The 20,246-nt window shown below is 48.4% G+C and overlaps 1 protein-coding gene across 1 annotated transcript in view; it reads left to right on the top strand.

Annotated features, from left to right (window-relative positions):
• LOC131286345 (protein commissureless 2 homolog) overlaps window positions 1-19,174 on the top strand; it is a 57,888-nt gene extending 38,714 nt beyond the window's left edge. The window contains exon 2 of the mRNA XM_058315286.1: window positions 18,218-19,174. Within this exon, the coding sequence (XP_058171269.1) occupies window positions 18,218-18,825 (608 nt within the window). The 3' untranslated portion in view covers window positions 18,826-19,174. The remainder of the gene's footprint in view (window positions 1-18,217) is intronic.
• Window positions 19,175-20,246: the final 1,072 nt, after the last annotated feature.

Here is a 20,246-nt window from a genome sequence, read left to right as displayed (position 1 = left end):
AGCCTTCGGTACGTGTTTCCTGTTACCCGATGCGTTTTGATGTTTGATTTATCGACCCCATGCAAAAGCCGATGCTCTGCTCCATGTTGCGATGTTGGTTCCCGCTCCTTGCACGTGTGGAGTTGGTACTGCAGGAGTTGGAGCGGAGATAATGATGGCTCTAAATTATTGCTGACAGTTATATAGCGAAACATCCCGTCGATGCGTATATATGCGTGTGTGCGCCTGTGTGTGTTTTTAGGCCGCCAAAGTCGATGTTGTTTTGCGTGCGGAAACATCAGCTGCATGTGCGCGAGTGCCATGTCACAGGATGGCGCGCTGCACGCGCGCGTTCCGTAACTAGATGTAATTAACTTTTGGAAGAGTGAATGCCTGCGTGTATCCTGCGGATCATGCCCGCTCGACGCGGACAATTATGAGCGGCGGTAAATTATGATGCTGTAAATTTTGCGCCACTTCCTCCCCCATCTCGGAAGCTCGGGAGCTCGGGAAAACAATAGCGCCGGATGTATTTGTTCGTGCAGATTAGATGTACAGATTGGAAATAAATTCTGAAACGTGATTAAACGTACCACGGCATGAATTCTGAGGAAGGAAAGGGGCGCAGGATCGGTTACACAAGTACCGTTGGCGTGTTTTAGTACACTCTTAGTACAGCGTTGTTTAAAGTTGAACAGCCACGAACCGGAGCCACGCCGCTTTGAGCCGGTTCGTTTGGGCGATGGGTTAAACCAGGGGTCGGCAAACGCTTCCCAAAAAGGGCCTGATGATTTAACAGAGTACGAAAGTGCCGGATACCTTAAACGATGATTCAATGTTTTCAAGGTAGTGCTAAACCCTTTTGAATAGAATATCAACTTTCTAAATAGTTAAGCTCCATTAAAAGTGATATGAACCAAAATATTTGAATTTTTTGTATATATTTGGACGGCCAGGCCATTTTGTAATATTTGAAATTTTATCGTTAAACTTACTGAAACATTTTCATACTTATTATCATTAAATTTTGTTTAACATATCCATTTTGGTTTTTTGTACTGTGAATTGCATTTTTTTATTATACTTCAAATTTATCCGATATAACATTTATTTAAAAAAAAACTTAGTTTTACTAGCGTACTCTCTGAGGAACTAAAATATCTCAGCTTCGATAAGTTTTCAATATGGCGAGCTTTATTTTGATTCGGTTGTTTAGTTTTAGTTTTAATGGGTATAAACATTGTATTCCTGGAATGTAGCTATTTGGAAAACTAAACGAGTTAATGCCGTCGGCTTTTGGACGAGACTTGGAAACTAAGAACGATAAATAGTACAAATACGATAGAAAAAGTCTAACAAAAAGTGTTCGAGAAAGTCACTTGGTATTGAACAACTCGTTCAACAATTTTAATCCTCATTTGTTAAAACAAACAAACCAGGTACCGTGAACAAATCTGGTAAGAATTGAGATGTGTTTTTTGTATGAGGAATTGAAATTTTCTTACGGACTGGTTAATATCAGTTGGCGGGCCGGACTTTGCCGACCCCTGGGTTAAACAAACAAACTCCACTTTGCAGGAATCCAATTACATCCTTGAATGGTAAAATGTTTTCGCTCCATTTTCTCGCAGTTCCATCGTAGGAACGCCGATCGACGGTGGCAAAATCTTTGTCGAGTTGCACAAATCTTCCCATTAGCTACATCTCCCTGCTGCCTTTGCCTGCTGCCACTTCTCAAGGTGAAACTCAATACGCAACCGATCGAACAAGTGCCGGCCGGGCGGGAAATACAAACAACAACTCCAACGCCATGTTTCGAGTTCCTTTCCAGCGGGGCAGTAGCATTCGCTGGAAGTAGTTTACTGTTAATTCGCTGTCCTCTTGAGGACGTGGCTGATTTTCTCACCTTCTCATGTTTCGTTCGCACCCTCGACGGAACCTCGGAGACAGTTTTCTCATCGATTCCACTGACTTACTGCCTTTGCAGGGCGCGCTCCTTTTCTTCAGCTATCCTTCGTGTTTTCCGATACGATTGGTCTCCCTTTTTCAGTGGTGGACTTTTTCCCACCTTCCCGCTCGGTCGAGCTGCTGTTTTGTAAACATATTGACATTTGCGTCTGCGGCGTCCCTTCGGTCGCAAACGAGTGGGACGAAAATGAAAAGAAATCTGAAGACGCACGGGATAAGACTTGTTACACTGTATCGTCGCGTCGTCGCCTGCTTCGATCGTAGCTGTCATGGGAGACCGAACATCGAAGTGACAAGCGCACAACAAGGGCGCAGGGGCGAACTCGAAGCAAGTTCTGCGAAGGGGACGTTAACTAACTCCCACACGCCAAGGCCAACGCCAAGGATGGTGCGTGTGTTTACCCCGAACGGGGCTAAGGAAATCGAACACCAATACACCATCTGCTAGGGAAAAAAGAAAACCGTGGGAGAGAGCGCGCTCGAAGGGAAGATTTTCTTGCTCGAGGAGGTTTTCACCAAAATATACACCCCGGCCCGGGTCATTACGTGTTTGGGGCCGGTCTTCACGTTTCTGCCACGAACGTGTCGTGTGAACGCCCGGTGGTCACGACTGTCAGTGGCTGAATGGTTCCCATTTTTCCGGCGTTTAACCTCCAAATCGGATCCCTCAAGAGCGTGATATTTTTCTTACGCAGCGCCAACAAATTTGGGGTAACCATGGAATCATGGGAGACCTTTCCCAAGAACTTAGAGGAAAATATGAAAACAAAAAAAAAATGCTTACCTTCACCAATGCAGGATACTGAAGGGAAATAAATTCAACACACCCGATGGACATCGGCTGGAGGGCTTTTCCTGCTGACGTCGGGACTCGGAGGCGCGTGAAGAGATTAAATTAAAATAAAAATTAAATCCATCATAAAAGCAGCAAACGTGACCAGCACGGAAACATCGAACACCCCCCGATCTTCCCCCACCAACCCATCGGACAGGATTAGCCATAATAACAATATTGGCCCCGGCGCGTAGGAAATTCACGGAAGGCGAGCGCGGGTTGTAAGGAAAATTATTTATTACACTTGATGTGACATGAATGTCAAGCAGAGCAACTCGGAGCAGCAGGCCCTTAGCAACCCGGGAGAGATTGGTTTTGTGTTTTTGTGTAGTTGTTCCATTCAGCTTCGAATCCGTCAAGAAGGACGGATGGGTTCTGCAAACGAAGGAACGACATGAAAATGGAAGGAATGAACAAACGATGGAACAAACGGGTTTCTCTGCGCGAGCGATAAAGAAATAAAAAAGGCAACATGGGCCAACAAATCCCACAAGGAAACGTAACACGCGAAGGACCAACCAACCCTTCCTCCTCCCACGTGCCGGTCTTCATCCTTCCCGCGAGGAGATCAAAGTGTGAGACACTTTGAGTTTCCCAGCTGCGTAGGAACAAAGTCCCAAGAAGGTAACGAAGGAAAAAAAATATAATGAAAACCCCATAAAGGGAAACGACGGAGAGCTACTTATTATTATTATGGACCTCGACCCGGTCAGGTTGTTATCGTCACTTGTATCGGATGTTCGCCCTCCCGGACTTAATGGGTTGAATTAGTAAGCGTGCGAGGCGGACGTGGCCAGCGGAAGCGGAGGAAATATTCGTCATACTTGCCACGCAAACCGAGTAACCCATCATGTACCCGAGAGTCTTCAGGAGTTGGGGACTGGGTCGGGACGTGCCCCGGATATGGCACGATAATATTCGTTAATGGAACACCACCATCGACGACGAAGGACTCGCAAGATGAAGGCCCTGCTTGACTTTTCCCCCGTACTTCTACTCCATCCCGATAGTGGAGTATTTGAAGGGCTATACTTACCACCACCCTTCGCGTGTACTTCCGCTGCCGGGCACGCTGTTCCGATACTGCCCCTTCCAATCCCTCCTTAACCTCCTGTAGATGATGGGATGATAAATGAATTCCAGGTTCCGTGAAATTAAAAACGAAAATACTGACAGTCAACTCATTACGCGAGCTACAACGTCGCGCGCTATCTGTCTTTGCCTCCGATCCCGTCACCACCGACCCTTTTTTTGGCAGGTTTTGTCGACATAAATATTCATGACCACTCTCACCGCGTCCCGACGCTACCGAACCAGCAGGGGGAGCTATACTTCGACCTTCGACATTCTACCGACTTTGCCGAGTCCGGGTCGGGATCAACACTCCAACCTGAGACAGCTTAGCGAATTGTGGATGTCTCCCGGAAAATAATTTCCATCTCCCTCCCCAACCGACGTGTTCGGTTCAAACACATTCGAGGGTTCTGGGGGAAACTGTCATCCCCCTTCGGTGGCATCAAAAAGGGTCGCTTTTTCGGCGCACGCAAAAACCGAAGCGACTTCGAGCTGGTGGTGGTGTGAAAAACAAAAAGTCTTAACTCCTCCTGGACGTCCCAAAAGGCATAAAGGGATGCAGCTAGGACTTGTTGGAGTTGGCGAACGGTGCGAAAAACCTGTAGCGTAACATTGTGTAGGTAAGGCTCAGTCCCCCTTCCTGATGTTTTCCCCCGAACTATACTCCCTGCCTGTAGCTTATGGCAACGGGGATAACCCAGAAAACAGGGAAAAACCCCAGGAAGTAACGTTTCGCCGTCGGGCACTCGGGAATAAGTCTAAAGTCGAATGAAATTTATTTAATTTCGTTTGCGGAGCTCGAAGTAGAAGGGGGTTTCCTTTTTCCTTTCCGCTTTTCTCTCCCTCCCCACACCGAACGGTTGCTACAGTTTCCGCGCTGAGGTTCTCCAGGTTCCAGAACTTCGAGGGGTTCCGGAAGCCAAAGGAGTCGGCGTCCGATTTGCACAGGCCAGTTACGCGTTTTTCATCCCCTCATCGTTTGAGGCGACGAGAGGGCGATCATTGCACAATTCGCAATACCTTAAGGCTGGAAGTGCTGTGCTGTGTTGCTTCTCGAAAGTCGAAAAAGTGCTGAAGCAAGGTGGTAGGGAAAATCTGCCGGCTTGTGTGTTGAGTAATCACCTTTTACGTCATCCCCGGCCTCGGGATGGGTGGAACAATGGCGAGTGGAACGGGTGGCCGGCGTGAAAGTGGATCTCGTAAACCGCTTGGCCAATGAAAAACTTTTGTGTGCGTCGAGCTCCCCGGCCGACAGACGGCCGACCTCTTGTCCTTCCGCTCGGGCTCGGGTGGAAGAAAATCCTTTCATCAGCTCGCCAACTCCGCCACTGGTCCGGCTTTTTTCCGCGCTGGGGGGAGGGGGGGGGGGGGGGAGAGAAAACTGCAAAAACAAAGCCACGGCCCGGCCTCGTCAGCTTTCGCCAGGACTTCGTTATCCTTGAAATTTTCGGCGCCATAAATAACGCATTATAATGGACGATCAGCAGGCGCGTCGGGATGGGTGGCGGGTGGTGGGAGAGTGGTAAATTTTATGCCAAGTTCATAAAAAATCATAAAGCAAAGAAAGGAAAATTGGAAACTGTTGTGACCAATCAGCAGCTCCAAAAGGGAAGGGAAAAGTTGTGCAACCGTTAACCGTCACCGTGGCCGTCGTCGGCTCCATTTTCGGGAAAGTGTTCTTTCCCGCCTGTCCCTCCCTTCGTTCGCTTGCTCCCATGGAAACGCGGGAGGTTACGCACATTTTTCTAGCGAGCGCAAAATTTTCCTCCACCAACTTTCGCCATCGGAAACGGCGGGAAAAAGTCTCGTTGAAATTAAATGCTAAGACAACTTGTTCCAGTTCTCCGTGTTTGGGGTTTTTTTTCTTCTTCCTTTTTGCTTGTGGTTCAGGGGGGAGTTTTGGGGGGAGTTTTGGGGAGAAAAGTTTTCCATGCACAATGAAGCCATGGTGCAAAAACCGCACGGCCTCAGGACCTCACCCGCTCGCGCAGACACCCGGTGGAAAACACTTTGTTGATGGGGTTTTCCGCGGCAACGGTGGTGGTGGCCGGGTTGGTTTTGGTGAGTTATTTGTTGAGTTAGGTTTAAATATCTTTTTTTTACCACTTGGTGGAGTTGGTGGACTCTTTTGTGCGTGAGTTTTGTTGTCAAAAATCTTTTCCCTCACTTTTTGCACCTCCATGGAGTCCTGGCTTTCTTGAATTCATCCCGCGGGCGGAAGTTTACGCAGTGCCACATTTCCGCTCTTTTTCTCTCGCTCTTGTGTCTGCTGTTTTCCTGTTTTTCTACCAAAAGCAATTCGGGAAAAACGTGTCATAATCCGTGCAGCGTAATTTATTTGTCCCCTCCGTTGAAGTCGGCTGGATTTCACAAGGCCTTGGGACACCTTCGACCACCCTCTGAAGCGAATGGATAAAACCACCATTTCCATTCCGAGGAAAACGCAACGTACGGGATAGGTTTTAATTTCGATGAATGGTGCAAAAATTAATCCGAAGCTAATCTAACACGGAACCACCCCCGGAAGAATAAGGGAATCCTGGCTCAGCCAGCCGGCCCGGGTGGATTGCTTTTCGTTCATCACCCTGTTCTAAGTTTCCCTCACCCGCCCCCCCTAGGGGAAAGGTGGGCGGAAATTGTATTTTCCGCAACTTTTAAATAATAGAGCAGAAAGGAGGCGGAAGCTTGGGAGGAAGAATTTATTAGAAGGAATACAATTATACCTTCGACCGCTTCGGTAGACCGGCTTCTCCGGCCCACTGAACCCCCGGCCGGGAGATGGTTTCGAAATTACTCATTATCTATTTCTAATGCAAGGATTTCGAGCGAACCCCGGGAGGGGAGATTTTCCCATCCGTGCGTGTCGCATATTGTGTATTAAAAGAATGGCACGAAATCCGGGAGCTAGCGGATATCGTTCCTTTTATCACCATCTTACTTGTTCCTCTCGCTTGTAATAAAAGCGAAATTTATCGAGGGTCCTGCGCTCTCCTGATTGGGAAGAATAAATAACGATCAAACAAGAGAATTGTTGGACAATCAGGAAACACACGTTTACGTGACCTACCGGCGTTCGGGCAGCTTTGGTTTCAAGCGGACGCCTTCTTAAATCAGGTTGCCACGACGCCCCCCGTGAGGGTGTTAAAAACCCGGCTCTGAACGGGAGAACTTTTCGCCTCCCGGCGGGGGAAGTGTGAAGCTGTACTGGGTGGGAAAACAGGATGGTTTTAGTGGAGGTTTTTCCTCCATCTTTTCATCGGCCAACGAGGGTCGAGTGTTTCTCCCCTGGTTTGGGTAGGTCCGATCGACACGGGGGACCTAGAATTGCCAGCCTACCGGAACTACAACTCTTCCGGTTAATTACTCACCATAGCACCCTGTTTTCCCGCCATCATCCCTCAGCTCTTCCCCTTGGGTTTTCAAACTCTGGAAGGACTCAACGGTCGGGCGCTCGTTTGCGCTATGGGAAAATTATTTATACACTTCCGGGTTTAGAGCGGCGCAAAAGGTGAGTCAACGGATAAAGGCCAGAGTGTTGAGGCTAGAAAACACACACACACACCCACTAAAACCTCCTTTTTCTAGGTACCGGGAGAAATCATTTTCTCGACACGCCATCAACTCGATTCGACAAACCCGATCGAATTTCCTTCCTCTCCTCGAAACAGCACACCGCACCATAAACAACGACGACCAGCTCGTATGCAGAGTGGGAAAACCCAATTTCCTACGGTTTTAAAGTCAGTGCTTCCCGCAGTCAATAAAAAGCGAGTGTCCTGGGAGGCAGGCGGTTGCGAGGTGTGAACGTGTTGGCGAGCACTCCAAACCACCCGAACCCCGGTCGGTACCTTTTGCTCGTGAGCTAATTTTCTACTACACCGGAAACCTGGCCGGCGGTGGTGGTGGTGTTGGGGTTTTTCTGAAATTGAAACTTCCCGGACGAAAAAGTGGTGTGTTTCGGTTGTTTCTTTTTTCCCAACTGTGTATTGACGTCGGCATGAAACGTACACAATTTTGAAGCATCGTTAAAAGCACTCGATCGAAAAAGCGGAAAAACGAAACAATTATAAATCATTAGTCCGGGTGTTTGCCGGGTGGAAAGCGGGGCAGCCCTCGACCGTCCCGCGCCACAACGCGTTCAATCATAAACTATTGCCGGCGCGGTAAGCGAGCTCTATTTGTTTTAAAAATTATAAACCATTCGGCACAGGCACGAACCCGTGCTGGCAAATAGAGTAGGCAGGCTACCGAAATTCGAGAGGAAAATACGATTGAGTGTATTTTATTTATGTTAGCATTAAAAAAAAGGGGTTCCGGATGGTGAAAATGTCTACGGTGGAGGGGTAGGCCAACAAAACGTATATCCATATCGAGCATAAAAACCAACTGCCTTTGATCCTCGATCGCACGCAAACCCCCGGGAAAGGGAGGGAGGGGAGAAGAGAGGGCAGAATTTACGGGAAGGAAATCGAATCCTTCTTCCTTCCATCCGTGCGGATGAAATAAGTTATTAAGTTACCTTTTGCCTTCGTCCTATTTTAAGTAGGTTTGGGATATTTTTGTAGTCCGGAAGTTAAGTTGTGCGTGCAGTCTTTTCCTCTTTCCCCGGGAAAAAACGCAACAATGACGCAGGGATGACGTCAGAGTGTTGCAAAATATATTTCATATCCTTCAAGGAACCGACGAGGCACCTACGCGTTCCGATCACGGGCGCGATTTATGGCTTCCGGGTTGGGACGTCGTTCACTTCTCATTATATTTTTAGCACGCACACACACACACACACGCACACCCGCACATCGTGTGCGTGTTTACAGTTGAGGTTATGTTTTCGGGTTGCATGCCTGCCGTTCCGGAGTGTTCCCCATGTTCGGAGTGTTTATTCGCTGAACGCTTGTTGCGATGTTGTTTCCAAGTGTATGGGCTTATAAATTTTCAATTAATGAAACCTAAAGCGACTCCTTCCCGGAGTCCCTGAGGTTGAGTGAAACGATGTGTTATGGTGGCCTCGCTCCCCTAATTCCTTGTCGGTCCCCCCCCCCCCCCCCCCCCCCCCCCCCCCTCGGGGAACCCAGACCACGTTGGTCGTGTTGAGCAACTGGTCCCGGGGAAAACTTCACAACCGGTAAAGTTTTCCGGACCGCTCCGTGAAGCATTACGGTGAAGTGGGGGGTAGGTAGGGGGCTCCGGAATGGGATCCTTGTGAATGCGTACGGCTAGAAAACGAAAAAATAAAGGGCAGTAGACTAATGGATTGCTGGAGAAAAGACAGTTGATGTGGACACAAATGAAACACTTAAGTTCCCGCTCAGGACGACTTTAGTTCTCCTGGAGTTCGCCGTGTGGACTAATGTCGGAAGTTGTCCACTTGGAGGGACAGAAGGACTGATGTCCAATAATCACTCCTGGGAAGGGTCACAAATAAGTTCAGCCTGCCTGTGGGTTGTTGTGACCGCGTGCATGCAAATGTAAGGCAGGAAATTAAACGCAACCGAGCGGAGAGACAATTTAGATTAGATACATTAACTAAAAGCGCTACCCTGATAGGGGGGCGGGGTGGGAAGGATCGGTTTTAAACGGTGGCATGGGAAAATCCCCGGAACGGTTGAGCCTTAATGTGCTCGCCTTAACTATTAGTCTTAGACTTGGGAGGTAGGAGGAGGAGTCGTGGGTCTCCGGTGTGGAATGGGTGGTCAGGTCAAACTATTCTATGACACTTCCGACCAAGGCGGCCATGTGGCGTGCGTGTGTGGTCTTTCGCGAAGGGTCCACCGGCGGATGTGATATGCAAATCAATGAGTCAAACAATCCATTAGGGCAGGAGGCCGTGTGCAGGTCGTAGAACACGCATACAAACTTGTCCATTTTCCATTTCCTCCCTAAAGCTTGGAAGTGATCCAACAATCCAAACTCGGTGTCTCGGTGGGGAGAGGGGAATGGAATTTCAATATGCACGAAGGATAGTTTGCTTTCACGGACGGAAGACACGATAATTGGCTGACCATTTATTTGCTCGGAAGATTATTATTGCCATGATGAATCACAGTCCCCCGTGTCCCAAGTTCGGCCCGTCTCAATGTCGTCACCAATGACGCTCCAGACCTCCAAAGATGATCAAGGCAAAGTCGTTCTGTGGAAAAGAATCAACCGGGACGCAGCTTATCGCAAAATTGAAGGATAAAGTTTCCCTCCCTCGCCAACGCGAAGCAATTGGAGGAAACAGAAATTGCTCAGGTTTTGAGCAATAGACACCATTAATCTTCATGACTGTTGCTGCCTCCCCATTCCCCCTCTCTGCTACAGTTTTTCTTGCGGTACGACTTGCTCCATGGATAGATCTCACCCGGTTTCGCGCAGGATTGGATGGAAGTTTTTTCGCTTCTCAAGCCGCCCCGCATTCGTTTCTGACGAAAAAAAAAGAGGAGCGAAACAGGAATGCCATTTACATCGATGTCGAGAGTTTCCTGAGCCGTGTTGGGCTGTAGAGCCGGGAAAGGCGAGAATGCATTTCGATGAAAATTCATTTCACATTGACGTGCCAAACCGGGAGAGAGAAATTGAAAAGCACTGGGTAGGGTTGCTTGGGGCAAAATGGACCGTTTTGGGTGTTTATGATAAGAGGGCAGAATCAGGTACTTGTACTTTTTCAACATTTTTATTACAAGACTTAAATTATTTCAAACATGAAGATACATTCATTAACTTTCTGTTGTTTTTGTTTTAAGAAAGTTACATAAATTCGATTCTGCTCGAAACAGCAATTCTACCCGAAAAACTGCTCGAAAGCTTGAAAAATCTCCTGATTTTTTTTCAGCCGACTTCGGCCCATACAAAAATTGGGAGTTTTTTGTACGCGCTGAAGAGTTTTGAGGGTAACCGTTAGGAAATGTCTAGCGGGAATTTTGACAGCACGTTCGATGAACCAATTTTAATATGTAAACAAAAATATCCTGACGATTAAAACAACTCAAAACAGTGATAAAATTTTTTTTTTTCTACTTGTGTCCATCTTCACCAACTTTGTGTTTAATTAAGGTAAACAAATTGAGACTGTTAAATGGTTTTAGAATTTATTTGTGCGGTTTCAAAAGTATTTGTACACTCTGAAGAAGTTGACACATTTAACAGTTCTTTGTACCATTGAACATGGCGTTTTAAAACATGTTCATTGAAATCATACGGGTTTTTATATTTCTGCTCTATGAATTTTTCTTTTCGCAAATTTTAAATATGCTCAAATGTCAACGCCTTAGTTGGTGTCAAAATTAAAATAAAACATTTTTTAATTTCAAATATGTGTTTTCTCTCATCTATATCGCTAAACCGTGATACAATTAGATAAAGTCATGATCATTAAAGTCTTTTTCAAAGGTTTATGCCCTTCGACCATACTGTCTCAATCAATGTTATCTCGATTCAGATGGAATTTATTGCCCCTGATCACCCTGCAACAACAAAATACGCGATCACCAGACACTGCGTTCGAAGCCTCCGGTCTGGAGGAGATAAAAAGTGGGTGAGAAAAGTTCGGGAAAATGTTCTCCGGCGAAGGCTTACCGTGTCCTTCGTCGTCGGCCTCGTCGTTCGAATGACGCTGGTGCTGCTTCGAATTGGTAGGGAAATTTGTTTACAATCCATTTTCGCCTAACGGGGATAAGAATGAAAAGAAAAAAAACCAAACATGCTCCGATGTCGTTCTCCTGCTTTCCGGCGCATGGGAGAATAAAAGAAACTTGCATTTCCAACCCGGGGTTTTCCCCGCCCGACGAAGGCGGATGGGTGGAGATTTGGGGTCGGTGGGTGAAAAACCAGCGAAATCATCCGGCTCCAGCCGTAAGGATCGAGTTTTGCGAATGATGGCTCGAAATTCGACAAGATATAGAACGAATGCGAAAAAAAAACGAAATGTCCTGGACTCACCGGAAAAGAAGACGAAAGGGAAAACAAGAAAAACTTCATAAAATAAATATCGACGTGGAATCAACCAAGCCCGAGATCCGAATGGAATCGAAATCCATTACTCCGGCATATACCAATCTCCGGGAGTCACCAGTGAGTTTTCCCTCCCCCGCTTCCCTAGCCTGTCTGTCGTTTTTGTCCCATTTGTATGTGTGGGTGTGCGTGTGTTGTTCGTTTTTCCCTGCGTGAATGCAAGATTTCGCCCTTTTATCATACCGTCATTGTCATTCCGGGCCTACGGTCGGTCTCCGATTTTAGGTGGGATATGGGATTTTCTTTTATTTTCCAACCGAACTCCCACACCCCGGCTCGGTAAGATTCCGGTTTATGGATCCCGTTTCCTTTCCCCCCCTTGCCAGACCGTGAAAGAAAACTCCCCTCCTTCACCTCCGGGTGGTCGGTACACCCCCCAGCGACTCAACTCAACTCCCGAGAATTACCGATCGGTTCGCGATTCGTTTGGGATTAGATGCGAAAGGGACGATAAATATTCTGCCATTTTCCCCGCCCCGCAGGGTACCCGGTTGCCACTACTGTCCCCCTGCCTGGGGAGGGTAGAACCATGTAGAACTATTTTCCATTCGAAATGGAATAAAAAATTGGTAACATTGCCCAAAAACCTGACGCAGCAGGAGAAGAGGAAGATGACTATGAATGTGGATGTATGCCGCTGTGATTGAGATGAGATCGGGCAGGTTTCGGGATTATGAATTCTGGGGACTGGAGGCGGGGTCTGAGGACAGCGGGGACAGCAGGAGAAGATGAATTGCGTACGGCTCTGTTTCTGGCAGGGTTCTCTGATTCTGACGCTTTTGGCGATGTTACCCCGCCCGCCTGCCCGTCGTCCCAAGCCCCCCCTCCCCATGGGCCAAATGTCTTCATTGTCAGGGCCGGATGAATCACCCGGGGGAAGCGGAACTCCTCGTGCCGCAACACGACATGTACTCTCGGAGGAGGAAAGGCTTTGAAATTGGAAATTTGAGAACCACCTGCAACGTTCCCGGTGAACTCGGTAAAACCAGCGTAAAACTAAGGTAAGGTAGCTCTCGGGGAAGCATTTCCCCCGCAATCGACACCGGAAGAAAGGGATAAAAAGCAGCCGGAAGGTATTCGGGGTGGGGGGGGAGGAAGAAGACTGTGACGAATATGTCGTCCGTGACGTCTCCGAAAGGCTTCCCTCCGGCGTGGAACAACATCCTGTAATTAGACGTTGCCATTGTCGTGCGGAACCACTCGAGACCACCTTACTGGCTTCCCGGGTTGTGGAACCCGATCCCCCTACCCGACCTTGGACCACCGTTGGATTGTGTGGCACGTCCTTGTTCCTTGTCAGACGTCTTGGTGAAGGCGAACTTGAAGTGCTGCCGATGTTAAAAGTTTCCGCCTGGCATGCTCGAGACCGCTCTATTGATTGAATAATTTCACGTCCCAGTGATCAAGGATGCTTGTGGGCGAACCCGGCGTGTCTGCCACGAAGTGAAACGAGAGCGCCATCAAAGATGATGCTCCCCGAACGCGTCCAACTCATCAGGAGTCGAGGAAGTCGTTGAACTTGCATGCTTCGGTAGGTTCTTCACAATGTTTGCACGCATTTGTGCATCGATTGTTCTGCTCGATGCACTTATCCCTCTCGTCAAGGTAGAGAGGGTCCTTCGCCACAACGAAAGGCGCTCGACGGAACGTGCCGCAAAGTTTGTCTGCTCTCAACCTCTTTCCGGCTGATTGGTCGATTTATTCCCATCCATGTTCCGATCTCACCAAGTTTCTCACGCCTAAGGAATGGAATGCAACGGCAGCAAGATGCCGCATTCCGGTGGAAGTTGGATGGAGTTCTCCAATTTCCTGCCCCATACTCCCTTCCCTATCCGGGGGGCGAAACACTCTCCGATACACACAAAATATGCCAATTTTTGTTTGCCAACCAAAGTAAAAGGCTCCTTCTGTGGCTCCCCCCTGCCCTGTTTCCCGGTTACCACACTTTTAGTTCAGGGGTCGGCACACGTTTTCCCAAAAGGGCCAAAAGATTAAAAAAGAACAAAAAGCGAGGGTCGGATGCCTTAAACGAATATTTAATGTTTTCAAAGTAACATTTAACTCTTTTGAATAGAGTTTCAACTTCATAAATAGTATAGTGATATAAGCAAATCTATTTGAATTTATTTCGTTAAACTTTTTTAAACATTTCCAAACTTATTTTCGTTGAATTTTGATCAATATATTGGTTGGTTTATTTGATTGTTAGTTGATGGTTTAAATTGTATTTGAAATTAATCCTGTACACACATTTTTTTAAAATATCTTAGTTTTAATGGCGTTCTCTCTGAATAACTAAAGTAACTCAGTTTCGATAAGTTTCAGATATTCTGGGCCTTATATTATTTTCTGATCGATATGAAAATTGTATTCCTCGAATGTAGCTATTTTGGATGCAAAGTAAACAAATTATTGCCGTCACGACGGTAGGAAATTTTACAACGTTCAATAATGCAAATACGATAGAAAAAAGGTCTAACAAAAAGTGTACAAGAAAGTCACTTGGTATTGAACTACTCGTTCAACAATTAATCATCTTTAAAAACCTGACATCGTGAACAAATCCGATAAGAATTGAAAAGGAATTGTATGAAGCATTAAAATATTATTACGGGTAGAATCAGTTGATGGGCCGGACATTGCCGACCCCTGCTTTAGTTCATTTTGCTTTCGGTGTTGTTTGTGGACTGCTGAGCTTGTCAACCTGCTCCGCTCGGTATCGGGAAGGTGTTTCTTTTGCGTTTGCCCTCCGGGGACTCGCTTTGATTTGATAATCCTGTCACCTTCCCGGCCGGAATCCGGGGAAAAGTGAAGGTTTCTTTCTCGGGAGGTGTTTGTCCCGCAAACACTTGCTCCGATTCTTCCGCAAAACGACCGGGAAAGAGGTAGAGGGTTTACTATCTAATGGGTTTTCTATTCAGCCTTTTTCATTTTACATTCTTTGCTGCTTTCCTCTCCGTTTCCCAGGGGATGTCCCTTTTTTTGAGGAACCTTTTCTTCGGCTGTTTTGTTTTCCTCCGAGGGTTGATCTATTGAAATCATATTCTTCGGAGCAACGCCGTTATCTTGCATTCGATGGAACCTAAAGGAGGCTGGAATTGGAAACATGTGTTGACAGGAATGAGTAAAGCGGTTTGGAAAGGTTCTTACGAAGAGTGCTCGACATTTGAGCTGCCAAAAGGTTTCTTCCCAATTGCGTGTGTCTGTCTTTTCCAGTGCAGGGTTTTTCCCCGCAGCTTGTGTCAAGTGTTCTCACACAGGTACACACGAACCTGCTCGTTTTCGAATCCTTTTGAAACCGACAGATCCTTCACTGCACCGCTAATCGTTATCCCTTTTCATCGGCTCGGTTTTGATCGCATAATCACGTCCCGGAGTATGTCGACGTGTGTTTTACGAGAGGATAGAACGTGCGTAATGATCGGTTCCACATGTTGTCCAACTTTACCGTGGTTAAAGCGAAGCCTACCGACTCTCCGGGAGACCGTGGACCCCTGGAGCGTCTTGTGTTTTCTTGTGTAAGCCCGCCTCGTTCCGTTCCGCTTCGCGCTACGTATCCTTCGAGGCTTGTTTTCTGGACAAAAAAGGATCAAATCACAACATAACCACCATCTTTCGGGGAAGAGATCGTAAAACCGGCCTCCTCTGGCGGTGGTGTGCTGTAACCAGGGCCGGCCGGTTTTTGGGTTCGGGCCAAACTGTCACGTCATCAAACTTTCAATTTATGGCACGACCCTTCGAACCCCGGGCGTTCGGAGGTCGGTGCAAATCGGCGGAACGCTAGATGATGACCGTGGGTTTCACCGGGCCTACTGGCAACCCCGGCGTGGTTAGGTCGGGTCAGGTTCCGTCCCGTTCAGCGAATAACGAATGGGCCCTTGGCTCGCAATGAATAAACAGTCCGGCAGCAAACAAAGAGCCCGTTCGTCCTGTTGCTGGCAACCATCGATATCTTCCGAGAAGTCAGGCCCTGGACAGCCCTTCGTTCTGCCCGGGAGCGAAAAACTATCCGCGAGGCCGACTTTTCCGAAGTCCGCGCTCGCGATCGATGAGGGTTTCGACTGAATGAATGACGCGCAGGGGATCCTCTGCACGAGTTGGAATACATTGGTTTTTGTCCATTTCAAAATTTGTGTCCGCTCATTTCCACCCCGCCCAGCCCCGGGCCTGCCAACCGTTGTTGAATATTAATGGATCGCTTTATATGCACGCTGGGTTTGATGGGTTTCGAATGGGCCCGGGGACGGGTTGTTGCAACCCAAAACCCGATCGAAACGATATCTTGATCGATCGAGGGTCGGGTCGGGATTTTTCCCATTTCCCGCTGCCGGGTGAAAAATGGTGAGATCCCGGGTAAAGTAAGCGGAAACAAATATCGTGTAATTTGGAAATAATCTGTGCATGAAAGGATCTTAATGATGAGCCTGAGCGAGGGAAACGTGTGGTGGTGCGAGGCGATGATCAATTCGATTTGATGGAATGGACAGAATCGGAGGAAATACGGGAAAATCTATCCCTCGGAATGTGGCTGACGTTGATTAAAATGTCTATTCCGTGCGCGCCCTTTCTTGTTTTGTACTTTTTTTTTTTACATGCGAAGGGATTTTATTTAATCAAAAAAAGTAGTCTAGAAATGGGCCTACTGCCTGCTTTTTTACTCGTTTCCAAGGAAATATTCGAGGGTGATCGAAACGTGTGTTTTTTTTATATTTGTTTTGTTGTTGAAGCATCAAAATCGATTTCCATTTCGGTATCGATCGGACCACGAACCGACGAACGGACGGGAAAAGTTAGGTTAGGGAAGAAGCTCCAACGGCTCGTCCTTCCCTGTGGCGCGAATATCGAAAATCGCCCTCCCATTGGGGGGGTGCGAAATCGTCCTCGGGCACGAAAAACAACCCCCTCGGAGCCGCCGGGTCGCTTATTAATATCGTTCCATTTATCCACACAAACGGTTGGCGGTTTTGTGCTTAGATTCGCTCCGGGGATGGGAACACAATAGGGCCGACCCCGCGTGCTCCGTTTTGCGGCCGGACATTAGATGTGCGCTACATTGGGCAGCGCTCCGGTTTGGAAAAACCAAAAACACTCCAGACTACTCCAGACATTGCCGTCGGGAAATGGAGAAGGCCGAGTCAGGAAGATCCTTTTGTTCGGTTCGGTCTGGGGTTTTTCCTTTTCTTTTGCTTTCAAAAATTGCATTCGCGTCCCCCAAACCCCCCAAACCCCTGCACCCACGAGGGATGATGGAGTTGCTCCCTTTGTGTGCGGCCCGTCACATGTTTTTTTTTTCCGGCCGTCTTCTTTAGTTGGGAATGAAAAATGACCGAACTTGCTGCTCCACGACGCCGCTCGATTGCGCCCGGTAGCGCCGGGGCCAATTGCCTAAATGTCCGAGGCCGTATATAGGGTATAACGGAGCCAACTTCTCTGCATCCGATAACATAAAACTCCCTCCGGGGTCACGGTGCTGTACAGTGTGCCCGGCATCATTTCATTTCGCCCGCCGAAGGGCCATCGAATGATTGATGCTTTCTTTGGAACACGAAATCGATCCGGCAGCTGAAAAGGTCGAAGGTTGGGAAGGGAGCAAAAGGGAAGTTTCCCGTCGGACCCGCATCTTATAAGAAGAAAACCGGCCTCATTGCATCTTTCGCGCTGGGGTGGAACACGGTACGGTGAGGTTTTTCTTTTTGTTGAGGGTAACGTAAAAGACGCCGGACACTTACCAAGATATTATTGCCGAGAGAGTCCGAAAGCGAAATGGATGCAACACTTGTCGCCAACCGCCGGGTTGGGTCGGAGTTCTTCCGAGAAAATTGATGCCTGGACGACACAGATGTGTGTGTGTGCGGCGGTGCACATTACATCGGATTAAAACCCGGCGGAAGCGCCAAGTGCTGACCGAAGCGAACGCAATCGGAAACCTCCGACGGTGGCTCCGTCTGGACGGGAAAAACTTGCCGCATGTGTGTGGGAAGCATGAAAAGAAACTATCATCATCCGAGTGGAAATTGCCACACTTTCAGCTACTCGAAGGTTGCCGAAGGGGAGGCATGTGGATCGATTTGCAAAGGTGTGGGGTGTGTGTGTGTTTTAACTCTGGAACGTACTCGAATCGAATCTAATCAAATTCACTTGGACCGGGGGGAAGGTGCACAAGGCAGGGACGTTGGAATAAATGTATACTGATAGGGGATGATAATATTTATAGTATTTTGACACACAGCACACCCTTCCTCGGGCGTATTTGTTGACCATACTTCCCATGATTGCCACTTGAAAGAGGGGAATGAACGGACCTGAACATGCAGTCTTACGTCTTGAAACTAATCGGTTGTGTTTTTTCCCCTTTTCCTCACCCTACAGTGCTGACGGCCCGCTCACAGACGCTCTCCTCGATGGACATCGAAACGCCACCACCGTACGACGTGGAGTCACTGCCCAGCTACACGATCGTGTCGGGCCTGCCGAGCTACCAGGACGCGATCGAGCAGCTGAAGCAGAAGCGGCTGAAGTACTACGAGCCCGTCCGGGTGCATCGGCCGAGCGTGATGAAGCTGTTCGAGTCGCAGGACCTGCTGGCGAACGGTCCGGCGGTCGTTTCCGCCTCACCGAACCCCGCGCACAAGCTCGAGGAGATCCGGTACACCTTTGCCCGCCCACTGTCCGTGAACGAGATGCCCATCGCGGTCGAAGGTACGAGCCAGCTTGACACCACCACGGGGGAGACCGTCGTGCCACCGCCAGCGACATCGGTGCCATCGTCGACTACAACCCCGCCACCACCGCCACCGTACAAGAGTCAGATTTCAACGATTTCCACCACATCGAGCACGGCCGGCAGCACGGTGGTTCACGCGCCATGCTGTGGCGTCGCCGGTTCCGAGCTGTCCGGAGCGATCCGCGGGCCGCAGAAGAAGATCGGCGTGTGTCACTACACGGTGGAGAACGAGCGGGCGGCGGGGCGCAGTTGAAGACCGACCGCGCTCCAGTTCGCCATCGTCGTCGACCCGTGGCTGGAGGACGGCCGGGTACGACGCCATCGCCCGGTACAATAACTGAACAACGTGAATGCTACCGAACAAAGCTCGACGATTACAAATCACTGACTGTGTTATTAACGATTAATTTATTAGGATAGCGTACTATTTAGCTCGTTCCACGTCGCGTCGTGGGGTAGCGAAGGCACATTGAAGTGGGGGACAGGATTTAGATCACATAATATTCACACGCACCTGAGACTGGAGGCGCCAACGGGCGAGCTGCCGGATCGGGGTTAGTTCGACCGTCACCGTGCTAGGGACGTTTAACCGAGTGAGTTTTTCCCAAGGATAGCCCGGCATGTGTGGCAGGAGAGTCCTTTCCCGCAAAAGACAGCCAAACGCTTCACAACCCGAGCAATGGACGAGCACGAACGGAAATAGATACAAAGCGACTATAAAGTTAAGACACGCGTGCGTGTGTGCACATTAGCTGTTTAAGGGTTCTAGTCGGGTTTACGTGCGATTTTACCTTTTCCGTTTCTCCCACGCCCTTGCTCCAGCCGACGTGTCCCACTAGGCCGATCCCATGAGGGTTTTGTGTGTGTGCACTTGGAAGGACGTACAGTGCTTCGTACAGTGTGTTTTTGGTGTTGCTGCAAGTGACTTCTCTTCTGCCTCACCGCAAGACAAGTGGACGAAGCCGTACGGACAGTTTCACTTGTTCAACATAACACTCTCCTGTTGTGGGTGTTTCTGGGAACGGACTGGCCCAGGGGACGGGGAGATAGAAAGATAGATTGTTTATAGAGCGATTTACTTATACCAGACTACCAGCAGATAGATGATCGCGCGAGGAATGTTAAATTACTTGAGAGATTAGGTTTTAAAGCGAGAGAAATTAACGAACGATGAAAATTCCGGATAAACTTTAGCCCATTATTAGACCATTATACATACGAGTTCGAACATATATTTACAAGAACAAAACGTGAAGATTGTTTCTTATTCCAAGTTCGCACTGGTTTTGTCTCGCTCTCGTAGATGCGTTCGTAGGCATGAGCAGAACGAAAAAAAAAAATTGTGTAACGAAATCCGGTGATCGATGGTAGGACATAGTAACGAAAAGATTTAAAAGACTCCCTATGGCATTTTCCTTTTTAGACTGTGTAGAGCGAGTGCGCAAAGATAGTTTTAGCTATCCGTACATCCCCGGGTGCGTTTGGAGCGGACGAAAAACCATTGACTGGAAGAGCGAAGACTTTTAAACTTTGTGGGGATTTCTCCTGCACCGGGAGTTAGGTAGGATTGATAGAAAGCCGGCGGAGGGATGTAGGGAGGGAAGGTGGGACGCGCCCCGCGTAGTGTGTTAACGCCCCTGGTCCAATAGGCTCCATCCTCCGAGGCGAGAATCG

Source organism: Anopheles ziemanni, chromosome 3 (genome assembly GCF_943734765.1).
Source record: "Anopheles ziemanni chromosome 3, idAnoZiCoDA_A2_x.2, whole genome shotgun sequence".
In the NCBI taxonomy this organism is placed as follows: Eukaryota; Metazoa; Arthropoda; class Insecta; order Diptera; family Culicidae; genus Anopheles; species Anopheles ziemanni.
This window is presented reverse-complemented; position numbering and strand designations above follow the sequence as displayed.